The sequence below is a fragment of the Mustela nivalis genome (genome assembly GCF_964662115.1).
Source record: "Mustela nivalis genome assembly, chromosome: 11".
NCBI classification, from domain to species: Eukaryota; Metazoa; Chordata; class Mammalia; order Carnivora; family Mustelidae; genus Mustela; species Mustela nivalis.
The window spans coordinates 49,909,207-49,932,393 of record NC_139030.1 but is presented as its reverse complement, the minus strand read 5'-3'; the positions used below and the strand labels follow the sequence as shown (position 1 = coordinate 49,932,393).

The 23,187-nt window shown below is 42.7% G+C and overlaps 1 protein-coding gene across 1 annotated transcript in view; it reads left to right on the top strand.

Annotated features, from left to right (window-relative positions):
- The window catches only part of NOSTRIN (nitric oxide synthase trafficking), a 57,329-nt gene extending 36,298 nt beyond the window's left edge, over positions 1 to 21,031 (top strand). The window contains exons 8-16 of the mRNA XM_082689254.1: positions 1,769 to 1,894; positions 8,182 to 8,280; positions 8,376 to 8,501; positions 12,474 to 12,582; positions 13,459 to 13,547; positions 16,305 to 16,430; positions 17,458 to 17,572; positions 18,085 to 18,174; positions 20,813 to 21,031. Of these exons, the coding sequence (XP_082545380.1) occupies positions 1,769 to 1,894; positions 8,182 to 8,280; positions 8,376 to 8,501; positions 12,474 to 12,582; positions 13,459 to 13,547; positions 16,305 to 16,430; positions 17,458 to 17,572; positions 18,085 to 18,174; positions 20,813 to 20,919 (987 nt within the window). The 3' untranslated portion in view covers positions 20,920 to 21,031. The remainder of the gene's footprint in view (positions 1 to 1,768; positions 1,895 to 8,181; positions 8,281 to 8,375; positions 8,502 to 12,473; positions 12,583 to 13,458; positions 13,548 to 16,304; positions 16,431 to 17,457; positions 17,573 to 18,084; positions 18,175 to 20,812) is intronic.
- The last annotated feature ends 2,156 nt before the right edge of the window (positions 21,032 to 23,187 follow it).

Here is a 23,187-nt window from a genome sequence, read left to right as displayed (position 1 = left end):
CAAAATGTCCTTAAGCCTAAAGAAGGTCATTTATAAGAGCCTTTGTCTCTGTCCTTGAAACTCCTAGATTGCTTAAGCCAGAGGGATCTTTGGTGCTCCTTGACCTGTGTGTTGAGGACCATTTGTATCAGAATCACCCTGATGGTAGTGAACTTCAGATTTCCTAGTCCCGTTCTAGAATGGCTGGATCAGTATTGCCACCTGTGGGACCCTGAAAATCTGCAATTTTTCAAGCACTCAGGTCCTTCCTAAACATATTCAAGTGGGAGAACCATTCATGTAATACAATTTCCTTTGTTCCCCAAGATTTGAAATTACTTGTCTGAACATTTTGAGAATCAATTTCAGGGACCCTGGTGCAGAGTGTTTTGTTATCACTTTGATTTTCTAGACGCCTTCACAATCAGAATGGCCAATTTTGGTGGCTGGCAGGAGGGGGCTGTTTGTGAACTACAGATCACTGGGGAGCAGCATGAGCAGAAAGCACCTGGCAAGCAAGCAGTCCAGAGCTTGTAGTGGACGTTGGCCTGCGCCTCAGGCTTTTCACAATGAGCCAGTTCTAAACTTCTGGGCTTGCACAATCTTTGCCTGTCCTCGAAAGAAATGCTGGGGCACAAGAGATGCCTGGATGGCTCAGTCAGTTAAACGTCTGCCATCAGCTCAGGTCATGATCTCAGGGTCCTGGGATCAAGTCCCACATCGGCTCCCTGCTCAGCCAGGAATCTGCCTCTCCCTCTGCCTGCTGCTCCCCGTGCTTGTGTGCTCACTCTTTCTCTCTCTCTCTCTCTTTGACAAGTAAATAAATAAGAACTTAAGAAGAAAAAGAGGAAGAAGAAAAGAAATGCTGAGGCACAGAGGATTTACCAAATGAGAGTGTTGGGTCCATAGTCAAAGGAGGGAGACTGATACAAAGCGAAGGTCAAACAAAGCTTTATTTCGTGCCAAGCATCGATAATCAAACTGACCGATCAGGACCGTCTTTTGCAAAGAGGTGACCCCTCCCAGTCTCACAGACAAAACTTTTATAGAATAAAGGCCATGTGGTTGAGCCTGGCCACACACAGGTGGCCAACTGAATTACAATTCACCCTGTAGTAGCTATTTGAACTATCCTATCACTCTGGTCAGAATTGGCGCCCAAAAGACAGGGCCCACATTCTTGGTGGTTAGGGAGGTGCTTTCCTGATTGGATGTCTCCACCTGGCTTGACTCATCCTTGTATTCTGGGCTCTGTTACCTCCCCCTGACCTGACACGTCCTAGTATATGGGCTCTGTTATCAGGGGCTGGTCAGTCATACTTTACTGGTTTCCCAGACTTGTTTCTAAGGAAGTTCCTCTGGGGGGACAGGGTCAATCTATGTTTACTGCATAAACAACAAAATGGCTCTCTTTGGCTAAGCAGGCCCTTACAAGAGTACAGGAATCATTAGTAGATGACAGTCGAGCTGCGCTTGCTGTCCCCCACCTGTCACTTGGCCTCCTCCTTGATTTGACCAACATGAACACGTCACGTCACACTGAAGGACCTCAGTTTCCTTATGTGAACAATAGAAGGAATCATATCGACAGACCCTTAAGTTTCCTTTCAGCTCTGATATGCCTTTTCTCTGAGAAAGAGCTTTGATTTTGTCATCTGTAGTTACTGCGGCTGACTTTAGCTGGGAGATGAGAACCAGTTCATTGGGTTGCATGTAATCCTTTACCTGGGGTTACCAAGGGCTTTGATAAATGTGTTAAGGAATATGTGGCCCTGACGTTTTCCTTTAGCTCCTCAGTAAACTGAAAAAATCGACGGAGAAGTTGGCAAAAGAAGATGAAAACTACTACCAAAAAAACCTGGCTGGCTGTGCTACCAGACTCAAGTGGGAAAACACACTGGAAAGTTGCTACCAGGTGAGTCCTGTGCTGGCATTTTTCTCTTCTTCCGTGGAGCATTGTGAGGCGTTGAAAAGGAAGGTCAGATCTACAGTTACAGGACCAGGACCGGATGAGCTCTGTCCTTGGTGATGATCCTCACTCATACTGTGACATTAGGCAAACCACGTGACTTCCAATCATTTCTATTTCCCCGTAGATCCATTAACCAGTGCTTATTTACTGAGGATTGGTGGCCAGCTTCTAACTCTCAGTGGACACAATAGCTCGCAGCTAACTTCAGAAAGTGCTGTCGAAGTGCAGTGTAAATTAAGGCTTGAGAACTTGGTGCTCAGAAGTGAGCTTTAGGCCTGAGAGCTGTTTATACACAATCACTTAATGGAGTTCTTTGTATGTGGGGCTTTGTGTTGGGCCCTGGAGCAATGATTAAAGAGAACCATCTAGCCTGGGAGGTGTAAGTTTAGCAGCAAAGATGTATAAGGAAAGTATTGTGGCAAATCATCTGATGAAACTTAAAAGGCATGAACAAGCAGATCACAAAAGAGAAAATCAAATCACCGATAGACATACGAAAAGATGCTCAATCATTTGGCAAAGATTAGAAAGTGACAACATCGTGTGTTGCCAAAGGAGAATTGCTGGGACACAAGAGTTCTTATACCTCTCCAGTGAGAATTACTTAATAGTATCTAGTAAAACTGAGATGTGCATGTAGTTACAGCACGGCAGTTCCCCTCCTAGGCATATATCTGGTATACACCTGTATACCAAGGGTGATGTGTAACAATGTTTACTGCAGAATTGTTTATAACTGTATGATGAGAAAAAATTGTGCAGAATCCTCATACCTATCAGTAGAGGAATTACTCTTAAAATGTGCTCTAATTTAGAAAGTAGACTAATATCTAGCAATAAATATTAATTAAAACTATATTTAAACACAAATTAGAGGCACCTGGGTGGCTCAGTTGGTTAAGTGTCTGCCTTTGGCTCAGGTCATGATCCCAGGATCCTAGGATCGAGTCCGCCTGCTTCTCCCTCTGCCTCTGCCCCTACCCTCCTCTCGAGCTTTCTCTCTAGCTCTCTCCCTCTCTCAAATAAATAAATAAAATCTTAAAACACACACACACACACACACACACACACACACGGGGCACCTGGGTGGCTCAGTGGGTTAAAGCCTCTGCCTTTGGCTCAGGTCATAATCCCAGGGTCCTGGGATCGAGCCCCACATCAGGCTCTCTGCTCAGCGGATTTCCTGCTTACCCCCATCCTCTGCCTGCCTCTCTGCCTACTTGTGATGTCTGTCTGTCAAATAAATAAATAAAATCTTAAACACACACACACACGCACACACCAGTTAACCTCAAAAGCATGATGTTGAAGGAAAGAAACATGCTATTTATATACTGTGTGTAAATTAAAGGATTTAAAAAAAACCCATGCCCCAATCTACAGTGAGTTTTTATGTGTGTGTTTGTAGACTTACACATATAGACTGCATCTGTGTTGTGTGAGGGAGATGGTGGGAATTGAACTGAGCTGCCACGTACATTGACACAGCTTGTGGACAGCCTGGCAGAGGACAAAACAAACCCAGCCTCAAAAGTTACTCCCACTACAGTCTGAATAGCTTAGCTCTCTACTTTTTAAATCAACATAAATCTGACCCAGTGAAATAATGTTCAATTCTGAGCGCTAAGAACACGAATGTTTTGGTTTCTTTTTTTTCCACATTTTAAGTTTAAGAAAATGTTTAAAGCGAGATACAGTTGCAAAAATAGGCCATCAAGACGCACTTTGACTAAGCACAATGATGTGGGAACGATACAGGTGCTGCTAGGGACAGACACGGCCCCGAGGACGTTCACTGCGTTACGTTTTGCGTTCATCACAACATCATGAAGAGGATGCCATTTCTTTCCCAATTTATAGTGAAGGAGTGGAGACGTGAAGACACTCGCCCAAGATGGTGACAGGGTTTAACGTAGCAATCTGATGCCACGGGCTTGACCACTGCTCTCTGCTTCTGTACAGGCAAAATTCGAAGGGCCATATTTAATCTCTCGCTGTTCCACTTTCAAGGTAGGATAGATGCAGAGTTAGGGAGGAGCAGGGGAATTAAGGAGAGAAGAAAACTAGGCCAAAGAGTAGAGGAAATGAGGATAAACCCTTCTTTAATTTACGCCTTCAAACATAGGGTCCTGGTACTTTCCTTACTTCTGCTCAATAGGTTTTAGATGAAGATGACAAGAAAGGGCCAAGGATTTAATTTTCAACTTTGTAATAAAGCTTGAAATCAGGTAATGTTTCCAGTTTCATTTTTGTTTTTCAACATTTCCTTAGCGATTCGGGGTCTCTTCTGATTCCATACAAATTTTTGGATTATTTTCTCCAGCTCTTTGAAGAATACCGGTGGAATTTTGATCGGAATGGCATTAAAAGTATAGATTGCTCTAGGCAGTATAGACATTTTAACAATGTTTATTCTTCCGATCCAAGAGCATGGAATGGTCTCCCATCTTTTTGTGTCTTCTTCAATTTCTTTCATGAGTGTTCTGTAGTTCCTCGAATACAGATCCTTTACCTCTTTGGTTAGGTTTATTCCTAGGTATCTTATGGTTCTTGGTGCTATAGTAAATGGAATCGATTCTCTAATTTCCCATTCTGTATTTGTCCATCTGAAACCTGACTCTCCAACCTGGCCTCTGGTGTTGCCTCACCCTCTGGAACTTCTCAGTGGACCTGTGGCTTTTCCACAGAGGCTGGCTTCCTCGGAAGCCCTGTAAGATTATGGGAGAGAAATTGCTGTTCCCATTCCATCTTCCAGATGCCCTTCGAGGGTTAGGAGAAAAATACTTAACCTCTGGCTCTGCACTCTTCTCACCCTCTACATCACAGGAATGGGGGATAATTATGGCTCCCACCTCGTACGGCCAGCCAACATCCAGCTGGCTTTCAAAATGTCTTAGGTATTGCTATTACCAGCTCCCTTCTCAGAGGCTCTTACCAGCTCTCCTTCCTTTTTCTCAGTTTTCTTTTTTCCTGTTAGGGTCCTCCTACACCTCTCCTCCTGACCCACTCCCTTTCACCAGCCCCAACGTTTATATGAAGACATCATAGAAATTATCTTTTTTGTTTATAAAGTCTCCCTGATGGTGACAAGATATACACTTATCTCTGTTTCAAAAGATGACTTTGCAGGCAAACAAAAGCACAGACTTAACTATAGAGAACAAATTGGTGTTGCCAGAGGGGAGGTGAGTGGGGGTGGAGGGGCATGGATATAATAGCCAAAGGGGATTGAGGGGACATTGGTCTTGATGAGCACTGAATAATATAGAGAATCACTGAGTCATAATATTGTATACCTTATTCTAGGATAACGCTGTATGTTAATTATACTTGAATTTTTAAAAAAATCTCTTTTAACTGGGCTTTAAAAATATTTAAAACTGGGTTTTTTAAAAAATTAGAATCCAAGTCCCATGGAGAATCTGCTCAAAATGAGAATCTCTGTAAGGAAAAGAAAGATTTCCTTTCACCCTTCTTGTATCTTGGTTTATTGTTCCCACCATGCCAGAGGTCAATATCGTGCCCCACCTTGCTTTCAGTTCTCACACTTCCCTCTTACCTCAGTTCCCTTACAGCTACCTTCTCCCTAGAGCCAGCTCAGCCCTGTAAACTCATTGGAGACTACTTCTGCCAAGTCATCCTTGCCTGGCCCTACTTTTTTCTTCCCTTGGCTTGTATGCATTCCATCTGCACCACCAAGTCACTAACTCACATGTTACACTGTGTGTTCTAGATCTTCTGTTGTTCACAAACTGAGGAGAAGAATGTTATATTCATGAAGACACATAACAAAAGTGGACTGAACTGCATTAAAGGGGGATTTTATTATAAGTGTGTGAGGTGGAAATGTGACAAGCATTGTTCAGTTTCCTTTTTCCTCTTCCTTCTCCCAGGACCATTCTTCTGTAGAAATGGGGTATAAGAATTCATTTAGACGTCCTATAATGTATCCTCTTACCCCTTCTTACTCTCCAAATTGGATTTACAAGTTCTTTCAGGAAGCCTTCATTGTGCTCGAGGCAGTGTACCAGACACTAAGAAATGTCAAGTTTCAAGTGAGGTTAGGAAGTAATAAAACCAGTTCTACAAACCATATGTCAATTAGTCTTATTATTCATACTCATACCATGCTCAAGGTACATTACCTCTCTTCCAAGAACAAAAAATTCAGTTGGTAGAAATAATCTACAATTTATTTTGAAAAATAATAGCCATGCTACTAAGAATTACCAAGAGCCAAATATTTGTTTCCAACAGTAAGTACTCAAGGAATTCTTGTAGAGAGGCATTTGTATAAGTGTCAAGAGCATTAAAGACGTTCACCTTCTCAATAGTGTTCCTCACCTGAACCACAATAATCTGAGTGATTATTTTCATAGTTCCCCCAAGGGTGGTAGTGACTGTCTCTCTAGATGTGGGGGGGGGGGCAGGGACTGGGGGCGGGGGCAGTGGGTGCCTCATATAGCATACAATGGATGCCTCAAGACAGTAGGGCTTGGCTGTCTCCCAGAACCCGTGGTGAAAAACACAATTTTCTTTCTATAAATTCATCTTGAGGAAATAGCTGAAAAACAAACCAATTTCTTTTCAAAATACATTAAAAGCAAAAGGGTGGAAACCATTCAAATGGCTAGCCTTAAGGGGATAACTAAATGAATCAACTACGCTGTATGCAGTCCCACACAGCGGACTCTATTAGATGGTGTTTCTGGAGACAAACAACAGGAGAAACCACTCTTGTACAATGTTAAGTGAAAAAAACGGGATACAAACTTGAATAATTTCCTAGGTAACTAGAAAAATAAAATTGTACATACACGCACACCTAGATGGACTGAAATACATCAAAATGCTAATGGGTTAGCTCTGGGTAGAAGAATCATAAATAATTGTGAAATTAGATTTTTTTTGTGGCCCCAGCTAGCGTGCTTGTTAAAATTCTGAATCCTGATCGCCTGCCTAAATGGGATGAATCCGATGCTCTGAATGATTTTAGGAAGGGGTCTAGGTGATGACTGAGCATGCTAAAATTGGAGAGTTCTTGCTCTGGAGAGAATCTGGTATTTCTTTGATCAGTTTTATTTAAGCAATTTAGATGAAAATTAAATCCTTCCAAACTCCTTGAGTAGTACCAACTGGAAGACCAGGACGACAGGACTGAGGAGAATGAATAAAGGATATGAGTTAGTGTGGGGCTGGGCCCCAACCTGTCTCCAGATCTGCGGTTCCCTGCTAGCTCTGACCACACTCTCATATATGTGCTATTGTAAAAGCACAGGAGGACAGTTCGAGATCCTCCTGAGTATTTTGCTTCTCTACAGTCTTTTTTATACCAAAAGAATAAGATCATAGAGAGCAGTAATTTACTGAGATATGGATTTCACCTTTGCACAGTGGAGTATATCACTGCCTCTTTTCATGAGGAGACATAGATCATTTTAATGATTTCCCTGAAATGTAATTAAAATCTTTTAACCATTACCATCTCCACCAAGAGATACTGGTGATTCTAGTCTCAGTTTGATGCTTGGGGTTCAGCCTGTGTCAAAATAAGGAAACAGTGGCCTACCAGGTTACAAAGTGTTCCTAAAACCTGGCCTAAAATTTCATAATTTTGAAGTTGATCAGACTTCGGGGTTCTGCTCTTGTCAAATAGTCTGAATGTATATTCAAGGTATGGATAAGGATTTTACTGGGCTTCCCATTCCTTCTCTAGAACTCACAGATGCTGGGATGCCTGGGTGGTTCAGTCAAACTTTTTGGCTCAGGTCGTGATCCCAGGGTCCTGGGATCGAGTCCCACATTTGCTCCTTGCTCAGCGGGGAGCCTTCTGCCTGCCGCTCCCCCTACCTTTGTTCTCTCTCTGACAAATAAGTAAAATTTTAAAGTAAAAAAAAAAAAAACCTCACAGATGCTTTTCAAATGATCTCTTTTCTCCCTTTACTATATGAATGCCAATTAACGCACAACATCAGCCTATATACCTTTTGGGCCAAAACAGCCTGCAGAAACTATGTGAGTTAAACCAATCCTAAATGAGGATAAACAGGACACACACCAAATGACATTCCTGTACTGGGAACCTACCCCACGGTGGCCTGGAAATGACATCATCAAAAGGCATAAATTGACCGCTACCGCAGGCTTTCTTGGGGTGTCATTGCCTGGCTGGATGCCTTTAGCTTTGCACAGCAACTGGCTCATCTTCTGTCATTTTCCATCCTTTTCAGAGTATCCTGGAGCTGGAGAAGGAAAGAATTAAGCTTTTATACAATAACTTGAACCAGTACACCCAACATATTTCTGTTTTTGGCCAAACCCTGACCACAGTGAGTAGTCAAGATTTCTCTGTTTCTGATGCACACGGCAAGAATTGGCAGCAAACATTGTTCAGCAACCTGATTCTGCTTTCTTGGCATTGCAGTGCCACACGCAAATTCACTGTGCCGTCAGCAAGATAGATGTGGAAAAAGATACCCAGGCTCTCATGGAAGAAACTGCAGTTTCATCCACAGAAAATAAGTCCGAGTTCCTATTAACCGATTACCTTGTAAGTATGGAAGAGAAGGAAGTTCCCTTGGTGGGGAACCTTGTTCATAGGCTGAGGAATGTATTTGGAAAACACTGGGCGTGGTTGCCAAGGAAATATCTTGTTTTGTGTATGAAAATATTGATTTTTTCATAGTTGATATATATAAAACAAAACAAAACAAAAAAACGAGGACGTGTTTTACAAGCTGGGCAGTAGAAATATGTCTTTGGTGTCCTCTGAAAGGGAAGAAAGTCAAATGGGATTCTAGACTGAATCTTTATGCTCGGTCTCCTAGAGTAATGCCAGGCAGACGTGTTTTAGGACCTAAAAATAATCACTGTATAGCCTGTCGGTTGTCTGTTGCTGCATAGCAATTACCCCCAAACTTAGCAGGTTAAAACAAGCATTTATTATCTCACAGTTTCTGTGGGCCAGGAATCCAAGTGTGACTTCCGTGGGTGACTCTGAGTCCCTCACAAGGCTGCCATCAAGGACGGCCAGGACTGCAGCCAGGCTAAGGCTTTCCTGGGAAACGACCTGCTTCTGAACTCACCCACATGGCAGATGGCAGGCCTCTGGTCTCCCCCCCAACCTGGTGGCTGCAGATACCAGCTCCTTGCCATGTGGGCTCTCTCCACCTGTGGGGCATTCACAAGAGGCCAGCCTGCTTCACCTGGAAGCTAGTGACCCAAAAGAGACAGAACTAGAGTGTCCAAGAAGGACATAAGCTAATCTCAGAGGTGACATCTCTTCTTATTCTATTTGTCAGAAACAAGTCGATAAGTGCAGCCCCATAGTACAAGGGCAAGTCAGTAAGTGTGCGTGGAGGGGATTGAACAAGGGTAGGACTCCTGGAAGGTGGGGATCATGGTCAACATTCTTCACGGTCCTTGCCTTTGAAAACTTCACACCATATTACGGAAGCCTATTTTGAGGGCATTTGGGTGATTCTGTTATTATATGAAACTTACTAAAAACTGATCAGTGGGCCTGGTCAGAGCCTAGGCATCTCATTGCTTTGTTATCTGGGGAGAAATTCTTTGTCTTCTTGGGTCACACCTCAAGGATTTTGTCCTCCGCTCCCCTCTTGTTAGTCTTAATTGTACTGTTCTAGGAACTGATCATTAATTACCACCAGCAGCAGGAAGAACTCCTCTGCTGTATTTCTTCCAGACTTTCAAGGTCCAGATTGAGAAGGGTCATTTCCACCATATGGAGAACTAGCCTACTGGTCATGGCCTCCTATAGGCTTAAAAGTGCAGCTGAATCCAACATCCCAGGAGTCCTGTTCAGGGAACAAGAGGTGAAGGAGGAGGGAAGGCAGTTAGGTTAGGCACGACAGTGGCTCTGACCAGCTCCTCCCCACCCCAAACAGCAGTAAGTGGCCACCCATTTCTTGAGTTAAATCTTTTTTTTTTTCTACCCTGGAAAAAATTAAGTTAATTAGCAATAGCAATGTCTGTTCCAACCAGAAACAAATGTAGCGATGGGAGTAGAAAGGAAGTTAAAAGCGCTCTTCTAGCACCTGGATAGCTCAGTCGGTAGAGCATGAGACTCTTCAAAGCGCTCTTCTTTTTTTTTTTTTCCCCCTCTTGCCAATAGTGTAGGCAACCCTTGAGATGGGAAAATGTACAATAAAATACATGAGTCATTTTCTTATAAAAATGCCCCTATTGACTAAGTAAATAGTAAAATAGGGATCATTCTTCTTAAAAATGTGTTTAGGCTTCTAGCGAGATGTAGGGAGGCAACCATGACAGTTTATCCATAACTGACATGCCCATGGGAATATTTGGTTTCTATGGAATGTCAGTGCACCAGAGCTAATGACTATATATCTCTTGTCTTAAGAGAATGGACTGTATCTCCAAATGGGTAAATGGGATTTCCTTGTTATCCTCAAAGTAAAACATGCCCAGAATCTGCTTTTATAGACATTGGCAATAAGCCTAGACTGGTTTATATCTAGTTGCCAAGAAATGTACAGGGACTAAGGTAAGACAGGAGAACAGTCCAAGTGCAGATATAGGGATGACCAGTGTGAAAATACTCGTAAGGTTATTATAAAGGCCGTGCTCAGAAGGTTGCATCTGAAGTTTCAAGTTCCACCTTCAATATTGATCTTTCAAAAGTCTTTGGAAGAGAAGGACGAATTCAAGAAAGTTCAAGGATAGCAGTATACTCTCTCCTTGAGCTGTGCCAGCAGCGATCCACTTCTGGAAATATACTCGTAAACTACAGGCATCCCCAACAGCCCAAATGAAGTCTTGGCCTGCCGGGGAGCTGGAGCCAGAGCCAGCATATAATGTGCATTTCTCCAGCGAGGAGGGCCTGACGGGTGGAGTTCGGCACTCTGGTTTGGGGGCTGTTGGGCCGCAGGGTGGGGTGGCGGTGGGCCGGGGTGGGCATTCACAGGAGCAGATGGGAAGGAACACTGGGATTCAGAGATCCTGGGTTTCAAACTGTTCCGTTTGTGTCTTTCTTTATTTCTCTGTCAGAGGGAAAATAAGACCAATCTCACAGGGTTGTTGCAAGGATCACATGTAATAATGATATCTACTTTTATAATATACCATTCACAATATGTAAATAAAATGTCTGTCTCTACCTTATTATTCCTATAAAGGCTATTCTCTGTGTTATAAATCCTCAAGCTTTGTGACAGTCTATCTAAAGCTAATCTTTCCACCAACAGTCAGGATGCTCATTTTTCTCCGTCTGTATCAGCAAAGTCCTGACTCCTCTACTTCTGTGTAAGGATGTTAGTGTCCCCTCAGTCTCTACGGGGTCCTCTCCATCTGCTACCCTCCACTTCAGCCACGTCTCCAACCGTCCCTGATGTCTTCATTTTTTTTTTTTTCATTCAACCCTTGAAATAATAGATGTGAAAGCTCAAATATTGGTAACAGTTTCTCACATTTTATATGACAAAATCCCTTCTTCAGCCCATAAATCTGGCCTAAACTGCCAAGACTACTTTTCCTTCCACTGTGTTTGCTCAAGCAACTGGTCTGTGTATTGTTCCTGATATATCTCCCGCAGCCTCCATCTGCCCTTTCTTTGTGCCATTTCTCCTGCCCCGAGTACCCTTTGCCCTCCTTCCCCTTGACCGAGAAATCCTGATTAAGTCTTCTTAGCCTCCTTGAAACTTTCATGTCCTGGCGCTCGCTGAATCACGCATTCCTGTCTGCACCACTCATGAGCGAATGTGGCCTTGAATTGCTAGATCTCTTAGTGTTATGCTTCAAGGCCTGACTGAATCATAGACCCATCTGGGAAGAGTTCATACATCCCCAGTAGCTCATACATCCCCAGTAGCCAGCCAGTACAGAGCAGAGCACAACAAACACCGGTTCCACTCCTGACAATGTCCGGGCTCCCAGCAAACGCATCATGCGACATTTGGACCTTGAAAGAACTCTAACTTGAATCAAGATTAATAGGGAGCAGGTGCCTGGGTGGCTCAGTCAGTTAAGTGTCTGTGTTTGACTCAGGTCACGATCCCGGGGTCTGGGATCGAGTCCTGCATCGGGCTCCCTGCTCAGTGGGGAGTCTGCTTCTCCCTCTCCCTCTGCTCCTCTCCCCACTCGTGCTGTCTTCTCTCTCTTTCTCTCAAATAAATAAATAAAATCTCTTTTAGAAAGAAAGATTAACTGGGAGCCGTAAAGTATCCAACAAATAGATTTACTTACCAAGAAACTATGAAATAACTATAGTAAGGCTCTTTCTCCAATGATAATGTGTTCTATTATAGAAAGTGCTCAGCTGTGTACATACAAGTTGTGGATGAAGAAGTTTTCTTATTAAGCAGGTCGAGAACAGATGGAACAATCTAGAAAACCAAAAGTTATCCTGACTTTATTTTTTTTACTCGTTTTCTTCTGTCAAGTTAGTATTAAATACATTGTCAGTGAAATTCTCAGGGCAACTGGGAGTAGCAAACCTTACTTTTTCTCCTTCAATTGTTAAGCATCTTTTTTTTCCCTAAAGGAAGAAGATCTTAACAGTGCAATGAATAAAGAGCGACAAGAGTCTTCATTAAAATCAAAACTGTTGAGACTGCAAAAAGATATTGAAAAAGCCTCAAGAGACCAGGAAGGTGTGTAATTAGATCTGTGAATGGCCCGATCAGGGAAAGTGTTCTTTCTACTCAGGGGTTTCATTCAGAGGTAGGGCGAGTCCACCTTTGCTAACTGGGGCAGGGATCACCTCATTTAAAGATTCATATGTCAGACCTAATTTGTGTGAATCAAGAAAAATGGGAAAGAAGACAGGAGAGCACAAACAGATTGAAAATGACATTTGGGTCTATTTAAGAGCTCTATCCAAGCACTGTGTCTCCAGAAATAATAGCATTTTGCCATGTTTCTGAAATTGGCTGGAATGAGGGACAGCTTGCTTGCTTTAAAACACCGTAAACCTCCTTGAGCACACGGGTTTAGTTTCCTTGTTTATTTCTTTGTAAACGATCCTTCTGAATGAGTTAGGGATGTCAGAATGGGAAGCAGCTCTAAAGCAATGCGGGTAATAAAAACAGCCCCGCGCTCGTGATTCTGGTGTGTGGACCTCATTTGATGTGGACCAGAACAACACACTGAAATGTAATCCCTGAATCCCTGAATCCAAGAGGGTGAAGAGTTAGAAACTACCACAGTGAGGGAGAGCCCAACACTGCGATAGTTTTGGGAACCGACCACGCACCGGGTCCCCAAGGAGGATTCACCAAGCTCATCTTGCAAAATAACAATCAAGATTCTTTTTAAACACCAGAATTTCTCAACTTTCATTAAATGAGGGTACAGGCCACCCATTCAGTCAAAGTTAGTCACAGCTACAAAGAGAAAGAGCCTCGGCCGCTGGGAAATCGTCCTGGTGTCACTTCTGGGCTCAGGCTCCCCCTGCACGTGCCCCTGTCAGCTGTGTCCCCCCAGGACAGGAAGGACAGCAGTGACTGAGGGGACTGTTTCATTGTCAGGCCTGGAACGCATGCTGAAATCCTACTCCAGGGACGCCGCCTTCTCAGACCCAGAGAGCCAAAAAATCACAGCAGCCTTGATGGATGAGGTAAATATTTGCAGCATCCACTTTCCTAGATTTAATGATGAAAGAGTTATTTTTAGAATGCTGTTTTCTGGGTCCGGTTGACCTTTGCTTGCCTTTCTTTTCTCATGACATAGAACAATCTAGTCAGGGAGCCTCCCTAACAAGCCGTTTAAGGGATCTGGAAAAATTCAACTACTTAGACATGTTTGCTTTAGTGTCCTTCCAGGAAACCAATTGTGCCTAAAATAGAATTCCCCAAAATAGAATAATTCCATCAAGGTCTGGAAACCAGGTGTACATTAACCCCGTTAAGAGAAGGGATTAAAAACACAGGGTCTGCATTCAAAAAGGCCTGTATTTGGATTTCGCTCTGCCCTTTCCAGGGACTTGGGACAACTTTACTTTTCTCGGTACCGACCTCAAAGGGTTATTGTGAAGATAAAGTGTGAGCTAGAAAGTGCCAGCACCGTGCACAGAGGAGAGCTGAAATCCTGGTAACTACAAAGAGTTCATTTCCTACTTACCGGTCAGCTAACATCAGGAGCTTCTGAAAATAACCGGAGAACGGAAAGCTTGGCCACAGAGAAGGAAGAGGGGAGTTTGGAGTGTGCAACAAAAACTTCTGAGGAAAAGGGAAAAAAAGTTTAGAGACTGAGGTGGTTTTGAGGGAAGGGGAGGTACTGTCAGGAGAAAGCAGGGAGAGGCATCTCTGGGCCTTTTTGCTGAGGGCCTGCCCCACAGCAGCTCCCGGGTGTTTGTGGGGGGTCATGGGCAATGCCCATGGGCCGCTTCAGAGGCACCCACAGTGAAAGGGAGGCCAGCAATGGCCTGTGGATTTTATGTAGGAGTGAAAATGAACAGATACTATGAGCTATGTGTGCTAGATACAGGTTTTCTGCTGTGACGAGAGAGAGAAAGTTGACTGGGATTCGTCTGAGAAAAACTCAGAAAGAGATACAAAATCTTTAGCCATGTTTTGAAGGAAACAGGCAGCTGGCACGTTGTACATAGTCTGACTGACTCTTGTGAAAGCCAGGTACCTCATCACTCTGTTCAAACAGGCAGTTTCGGTCGTTCTCTGGGGAAAGGAGACAGATACAGCCAGGTACAGTTGAATCTGTTTTTTAGCAGAGGCTTCCTTTAGTGGGGGAGCTGTTGTAAAAATAGGCCTCACGCTCTCAGAGAAGAGAAAGGCCCTGAATTCTGTTCACTTGGGAGCAGAGGTCTAACACACTTGCTGGGACACATGGCTGCAGGTCCTATGTAAATAGAAAGCAGTCCCTAGGACATTTTCTGTGACAGTGCGAAATGTTTGGTTTACGAATTCTATGCAAAGGCTGTTTACCGAAATAGAGTCCTATGGAGCATTTTGTGATGGTCTGAAGTTGTAAGTTTATTTCTTTTGTGGTTCTTGCATAGAATTTTGTTGTCATCATTACCAGCCTAGGACATGCCCTGAGATATCTGGGTACACGTTGGCCTGATTCACACAGCGGAGGGTGCAAGGTTGGAGAGGGTCCGCCTCCTGAATTCACGGTGTTTATGACGGAGCCAGTACAAACTTTCAAGTATTTGGATGCCAAATACCTTTGTAACTTGGTTACACACCGCTGCATTGGGTGGAGGGAGACTGGGGATATTGGTAGACTTTGTGTTCCCCAGGCAAGGTTTCTTACAGGAGGAAGCTATTTCATTTAAATTCTTCCCAATTCATTGTCTCTTGGTCCTTCAAGTGCCATATTTGAAGCAAGAATGTTGGCAAGGCATGTTCTATGAAAAATTTTTGCAGAAATTGAATGTAGAGTAGACATTGCCTTCAGAGGTGGGAAGGAGCACTGCAGAGAGGTGGAAGGAGACTTGCCCTGTGATGTTCTCAGATGCAGACTAGGTCTAATGGTAGATGGTATGTGATGGGTTTCAATTTCACCTTAGGTTAGCCTCCCCGACAATGCAGTGGGTCATTCCCCACCGGTCAGAAGTGTTCAGTCCATGGTTGTGGTCCCCTGGAAAGGAATGCAGGGTTATGAATCCCCATGCTGGAGGTGTGGAAAAGGGAGGAAATGATGGTGAGGAAGAGATGGGATACGCGGGCTCCTTCCATTGTTTAGTTTCCAGTTATCCTGACTGAACACAACTTGACCGAGAAGCTATTATGAAGTTTCTAGTTCAAGGTCAAATGGAGAACTAGGCGTATATCTTTAGCTTCACTTATTTTTATACCCAAATAGTCCAAATATTGTTTCCAGTTTCCAGAAATGTTACCGTAAACGTTTTGGGTAATATAAGACCTCACCTCTGTAGGAAAAACAGTAACAGCAGCAGCAACAACAAAACCCACTTCACACCATTTTAGTTGGATCCGATCTGATGCAAGTTCAGTTCTGCTCACAGTACCAAGCACTATGTTCAATGGCCTTTCTTCAAAGCCCTCCAAAGCTCTGCCTTCTGCAGTCAACACTTATTCCCTTTCTCACTCCTCAACAGTAAATTGAGTAAAGCTGTCTGTTAGCACAGAACCCTCATGTGTCTAGCTTTCCAGTTTATCCTGTTCATAAGAGTCCAGAATAAGGTGCACTCAGCAACCACGGGTTTCCTTTGAAGTGCTTAAAGGTCCACTTTTTGCTCTCTTTAGCATTTTCTGGGCCTATCTGCATGAGTTGAACATGACTTTTCTAGACCTCTCTGTCGTCTTGGGAGTTTTCCTGACATCCCTCTACCCACACAGCTGTGCCTCATTTTCTAGAAATTTACTCACATGTCCAAATGATGTGTCCACAGACCAATTTGAAACTAGACCTTTTGCAAGCAAATGCCTACAAACTGTCATCGGTGTTAGCAGAACTTGAGCAAAGACCTCAACCCAGCCATCCCTGTAGTAACGCCATCTTCAGGTGGAAAGAAAAGGTAAAAACTTAAGAGATGGATTGTAATTTCCTGACGGGGCTTGCTGTAAGGAGTGGCTTCAAGTAGTACTAGGGAGGAAAAGACTATTGTGAATTCTATATGGCATAGATCTCAAATCCCAATTGTGGAATTTTTTTTTTAAAGATTTTATTTATTTATTTGACAGAGAGAGATCACAAGTAAATGGAGAGGCAGACAGAGTGAGAGGAGGAAGCAGGCTCCCTGCTGAGCAGAGAGCCTGATGCGGGACTCGATCCCAGGACCCTGAGATCATGACCTGAGCCAAAGGCAGTGGCCTAACCCACTGAACCACCCAGGCACCACCCGCAATTGTGGAATTTTAAGATAAATTTATTTTTATTCCTTTTAGTGCAGTAACAAGAGCTCATCACAAACGAGTACTTCCTTTGCAGACTAAATATGAGGAGCTAGTAACACTTTGGATTCCTTCTTCTTCCTCCTCATATCTTAACTTTATTCTCTGAACAGGCTTTTAGAGTAAAATTTCATATGGACCTAAATTCTGAGATAGAGGAATTGATGGTGAGCGCGTGAAGGCACAGGAGTCGCTCCTCCTTGAAGCTGTTTTCCATTTCCTGTCAGAAGGGGGAGCTGTAACTATCTTGTGATAAAAGGCTTGTCTTTTTCTGAGACTCAGGACTCCAAATTGGTCTCAATCACTTAGAGTCCTGGCAATTTCACTTGCGTTAAAGCCGATTAAAGTTGAATGTGAGGAAGTAAAGCTCTGAATGTTATTCTTTAACCTGGAGCTGCAGGTCAGAATTGGAAACACGGGCTATAAAACGCTGTAATGGTCTAATTCTGAAAATACTATGGCTTCAGAAACAATTAAGGTTTATAGAAGAGTTTAGAAAAGTATTGAATAACTTATTTATACTCTCCTCCCCAAAATTCAAAGACAAATTCCCGAGGTAAAAAACTGTGGAAGAGTTAAACTTGTCAAAAATATTTTAGATGAATGTGTTGTTAAAATGACTTTTTTTTTTTTTTTTTACTATCTAAACAGCAACAGACACATAGTTATGTAAAAATATCTCGGCCTTTTCTTATGAAGAGATTAGAGAATGTTGTGAGCAGGACATGTCCTGGTGGGCAGAGAATCCCAATTTCCTCATCTACAGGTAATCCCATGCCCACAATAATTTGGGCCTAGGTTCTGTTGGTAAAGCACATTGTGACATTTACATTTTATTTTCAGGGTCACATGGGCATATATCAGCACACACAAAAATGCATTTCAGTTAGGACAGATTGATTTGTTAGCATTTGTAGCTCTCTGTGCAGACGTAATCCAAAAATGTGGGAAGGAGTCAAAAAGTGGAGGGTTGGGGGAAAAAATGTATGCCATAAGAAAGGTCCCTTAGATGACTGGCTTAACCCACTGAGCCACCCAGGCACCCTATCATACAGCTTTTGATTATATCATATACCTAGTCCATACACATAGTAGTGTGTCATAAATGGTTACTCTACCAAGGAATGAATACTATGTGAAATTATAAACTTTCCTCTTGAGAAAATGTCAGCAGATTTCGGCTCTGCACCACACCATTCAACCACTCAAGAGCTTCCCATTCTGTTCATCTTGCCTACCGACACAGCATTAGTAATTATAACTGAATCCAACTTTCAGCCTCTGGTGTGGCCCAGCTCGGCAGCGGTCTTTGCAAGGCTTTATATTCTTTTCAAGCCAGACAAGATGATGAATTAAATTTGGAAAAAGGTAAGAATCATTTTCAAATAGTTTGATTGCCTTACCATGGTGAGATCTTTTACTTGCATAAAACTCCTGTTTTGTTTCAACAGCCTTACAAGTTACTACAACATTAAATCAACTCAGGATTATAATCACCCTTTTTGAAAAATAAAGATAAGGCACACCAGAAATAAAAGTCACATAATGAAAATAGCTAATATTTAGTCTGCGTTTACTCAGTGCTAGACATCGCTGTAAGCACATTGTCCCATTTAATGTTCATAATAGCCCTTTGAGGTAGGTATTATTGTTTATTCCCATTTTCTTTTAAGAGACTGAGGCATGGAAAGGTTAAGTACTTTGGCTGAAGTTACAGGAAGTGATAGCACAGGCTTTGAACTCAGAAACCCAGAGTCACGCTTCTTATCACAGCCCTAACGGAGTAGAGTGTCAGTAATGGAAAGTTATTGCAAAGGTAGCCCCACCTTTTTCTTTTCAGAAAGGTAAACACACAGGAATGTGAAATGATTTCCTCTCATGGCTTAGGGTAAGCTTGAGTTCTAGAAGCCGGGTCAGAGAACTTCTAGCTTAATGTTTCTCCCACTTACCTCTCAGAAAAGTGGTTTATGGCCAATCTAGGAAATGACCCTCTTCTCTGTGTCACAGATTTTTGTTGAACATGGAAAGGTGTGCTGTCATGGGTTACCCTCAACATTAAATAAGAAAAAGTCACTAGCCTCAACTTTCTTTTTTTTTTTTTTAATATTTTTATTTATTTATTTGACAGAGAGATGACAAGTAGTCAGAGAGGCAGGCAGAGAGAGGGGGGAAGCAGTCTCCCTGCTGAGCAGAGAGCCCAATGTGGGGTTCGATCCCGGGACCCCAAGATCACGACCTGAGCAGAAGGCAGAGGCTTTAATCCCAAGATCACGACCTGAGCAGAAGGCAGAGGCTTTAACCCACTGAGCCACCCAGACGCCCCTACCCTCCATTTTCTTTGTGTGTCCAATTAGCAACCATATTTGGATATTAAAGCTAAGGCAGAGATCTGGAAATGAAAAGGTGAGTGAGAAAGAGTTGTGTTGTAGTAGAGAGTTTATTACCTACAAGCAGAAAATAGCGCCCCAAACCAACAGGAAGTCATGATGGATTTTGCAGTCACACAACAGGGACACCATGTACTTGCTATTGGTTAATGGGTGCTTCCTTTTCAGACTGCCAGCCAGATTTCTTTCAGGAACTACTTCTCCTTCTAGGTCAGAAATTTTAAAAAGATAAGAAAAAGGAAATACAGAGTAGGCCCTCTCCTCCCTTTATCTTAAATCAACACCACCTTTATTTAAAAGTTGAAAGTGTTCTGGAAGTCACTTTGTTCCTCCTCATGTCATCCTAGGGTTACCTACAGCAGTAGGAAATGCTGTATTCCCACTTCCTGTGTGAATAAAAAACACATTTCCCAGATGCCACCTAGACTCCAGGGCCTGGGTTTGAGATCCATAGTCACACAATAAATTGATTCTCTTCTTTGCCTTCAGTTCTGTTGGCAGCAAAGTCTACTTACACTTTATATCATAAGTGGGTTCCTTAAGTAAACAAAACCATTGGAGGCTTGGGGAAACCGGCAACAAAATTTTAAATTATTTGTTTGAATCTCTGTTAGCAGACTGTGTCGATATGCTGACCTGAGATCTGCTGGCCTGACAGAACTCAGTAGAGGTAGAACTTAGGCTGAGAATGATCTCCTATAAGAAAAGTGATTTATGAGTGAGCTGGGAAGGAAGGGGGTGGACACTCCTTTGCCAAAGAAAGAAAATAACTGGGGAGGAGAATGAATGAAAGATAGACTGAAAAGTTACCTCAAAAGGATGCTCAAGGTAAAGGAGCTCTTAGATCCTGAAGGAAGATGATGTTTCAGCTTTGATGTATAGTCAGCAGCCAGAGTGGAAGGACTTTCTCCCAAGAGAGGGTCTTAGCCAGAGGATTTGAGGCTCTAGGTTAAGCTTTAGGGTTCCTAAGATCAGAATAGTGTTTTTTTAAAAGAAAGAGAATTAGAGAAGGGCCATGTGCTTCTTAGCAATTCTATGTATTTGATTCATTGCTTTAAAATGTATTGTCTTCAGATTGATATTTTATTAAAGTAATCTACATTGCTGAATGAGGGGGTGTTATGTTTCTGTGAGTTGAACTTTGGACTATAAAGCTGGCTCATGTAGTGGAGAGAAGCTCTCACGATCTAAAGAAAAGTCTGGTAGCTGAGACAAACCTTATAGTCACCATACCAGACTCTCTCAGTCACCAACATGAGAAACCCTTAAAACACAGACACGGAGAAAGAGTTTGATGACAGGCCATAGGCTATATCCAGAGTAAGCCATCCAGCACAAGAAGGATGTAGGACCCAACGTGATTCTATTCTTAATGAAACTATCTTATGGCATAATTTGGTTGTCCATTACCTAATTCTTTTTTAATATTCTCTGCATTATGCCTACTTCATACAGAGGTGTTCAATAAATTTTGCTTCATCTGAATCACGTACAGAAAATGATGCTCCCAAGTAACTTCTTGAAAGCAGAATCTCCATCCAATTGTCTTACCCACTGGGTCTGGGCGTGTACTTAAATGGCAGAGCACCCTTTGTCTAACTAAATGTGCATTTTCACAGGCGACATTGTGACTATATACAGGAAACAAGAAGAAGGATGGTGGTTTGGTTCTCTGAATGGAAAAAAGGGCCATTTTCCTGCCGCTTACGTGGAGGAGCTCCCTTGAAACACTGGGAACCCTGCTACGCAGGCATAAGACAAGATTCTGAACACACTGCCTTCCTCTGTCAGCCGTCCAGGGCCGTGCAAATAAAGACAAATGCTTTCATCTTTACAAATGGAGAACGGAGTCTTACCTGTGTGTCCCCACACGTTGTACTCTTGCTTCTTTGCTTGAAACAGAGTCAGAAGATGGAGAGCAGAGGGAGGCAGGAAGGAGCTTGGCAGCAACTAGAGTTTTCAAATCCCCAGAGACCCTAGAGATGCCCCAACACAGGGAGAGAGACGGAGCTCAGATGGTTCAGCCACTTGCCTGAACTCACGCAGTTTTCTGGTAGCACCACAGAGATTAGGACTCAGGTGTCCTTTTTGTCTGGGTTATGTGGCAGCAGGCCAGAGTAAGCCTGTGGAGGGGTCAGGCAGGGGTTAGGGGGCAAGGAAGAGCAGATTAAGAAGGAGATGAAGAGCTCGGCAGAGCCTGGCAGGTCAGACCCCTGGGAGGGAGACCCAGGTTAGGAGAGTGTAGAATAAAGAGTTGGGAGCTGAGGCCAAGAGGGAGGGTGCTAGAGAAGAGAGGTCTGGCTCCTAGGCAGAGGAAGTCAGTGTAGACAGAATGGAGTTCCATCCTCAGCCAGCAAGCTTCTGAGGAAGTGGCTTCTTAGATACCCCCAGTGCACACCCAGAACTGCTCTTAGAAGCAAGGTCAGGTGTGAGTCAGAGATGGCTTGGGATCCGAGAGCAAGAGTAAAGTGGATAGGAAGCAGGAAGGAGACAGTGCCCGAAATCTCTTGCCTCCTTGTCCCTTTGGAAACTTCATATACCAATTTAGAGATAAGAAATCTGCACTTCCCAAGTAGGTCATTATGAAAGGAACACCCTAAGCAGCTCCTTAATGAAAGGAACCTTAAAAGCTAATGAGTCTCTGCAGAGAGAAAGTTCTAGAAACCAGCATTTACTGTTAAAATGGAATATTTGCTGCTGCTTCCCCAGATGCTCTTTAATGGGAAAAAATTGGGGCTGAGAGAGGGTAGGACACAAGTTTTTCCCAAGGGGAACATTTTATTTTATTTTATTAAAGATTTTATTTATTTATTACAGACAGAGATCACAAGTGGGCAGAGAGGCAGGCAGAGAGAGAGCCCAATGCGGGGGCTCGATCCCAGGACCCTGAGATCATGACTGGAGCCGAAGGCAGAGGCTTTAACCCACTGAGCCACCCAGGCACCCAGGGGAACATTTTAGAACGAAGAAAAGTGGTATAGCAGCATCTTTTAGAAAAATGACCTAAATCAGCCTGGAGATCACACTCTCCTGAATGGAGGGTTGTAGTGTTGATAGAAGCATCCAGACATGTTTACTCTTGTTCCAAATAGCATGACATTAGAGTAATTAAAATCCATTTCATTACTCTAGTGCCACCTACCTCTTCTTTTTAAATTTATTAAATTTCACACTTTCAAAAAGGAATTTTCCAAACCAAGGTACGTGTATTTTTCATACTCTGCACCATTTCACTCCTACAGCAGGATATAACGAACAGATAGAAATATTTATAGATGTAGATACCAGACCTGAAGGAGCTCCAGTAAAATTTGTATGTGAGACATAACTTATAACCTAGAAGAACAGATCAGAAGTTTTAATGTCATCCTTAATGGCGTACTAATGAAGGCTTTCTACATGTAGAAAGTTGGCTGAATAATAGGCCATTAGACCATGAACAGAAAATTGGAATTTATATTTCTTCTTCATTTTCCTTCTTTCCATTAAGCCCTGATGTATAAAAAATTGCGTAGCAATTGACTGCAGTCTACAACGGATCATTTGTGTAGAAAAAGTGATGATAATGGTGGCTGGGCCTGGGAACTCACTGGAAATAATTTTCAAAGAAAGATGCTCCTCTACCTTTGTAAATCTGTTTAACTTTGTGAAAACATAAATGATTTTCCTGTTTCGTAACATTGCTGCAAATTCCTTTTGCGTCTGTGACATATAAATTTTAACATTCAAGAAAATACTATCATCAAACTATACATATAAATATAGTTGGGTAGCACAGATATGTGAATATCTTTTTATTAGGGCAAGAATTTTCTGATTGGACATGTGGGAATGGCATCCCTTCCATTTAGATGAAAATTAAATGTATATTGCAAAGATTATTGATGTATATAAGTCTTCCATACAGAATAAAATAATTTTTAATATTAATACTTTTAAACTCTTAATTAGGCTTTCATAATGACATTCCACTGTGTAGTTTCATATGTCAGGA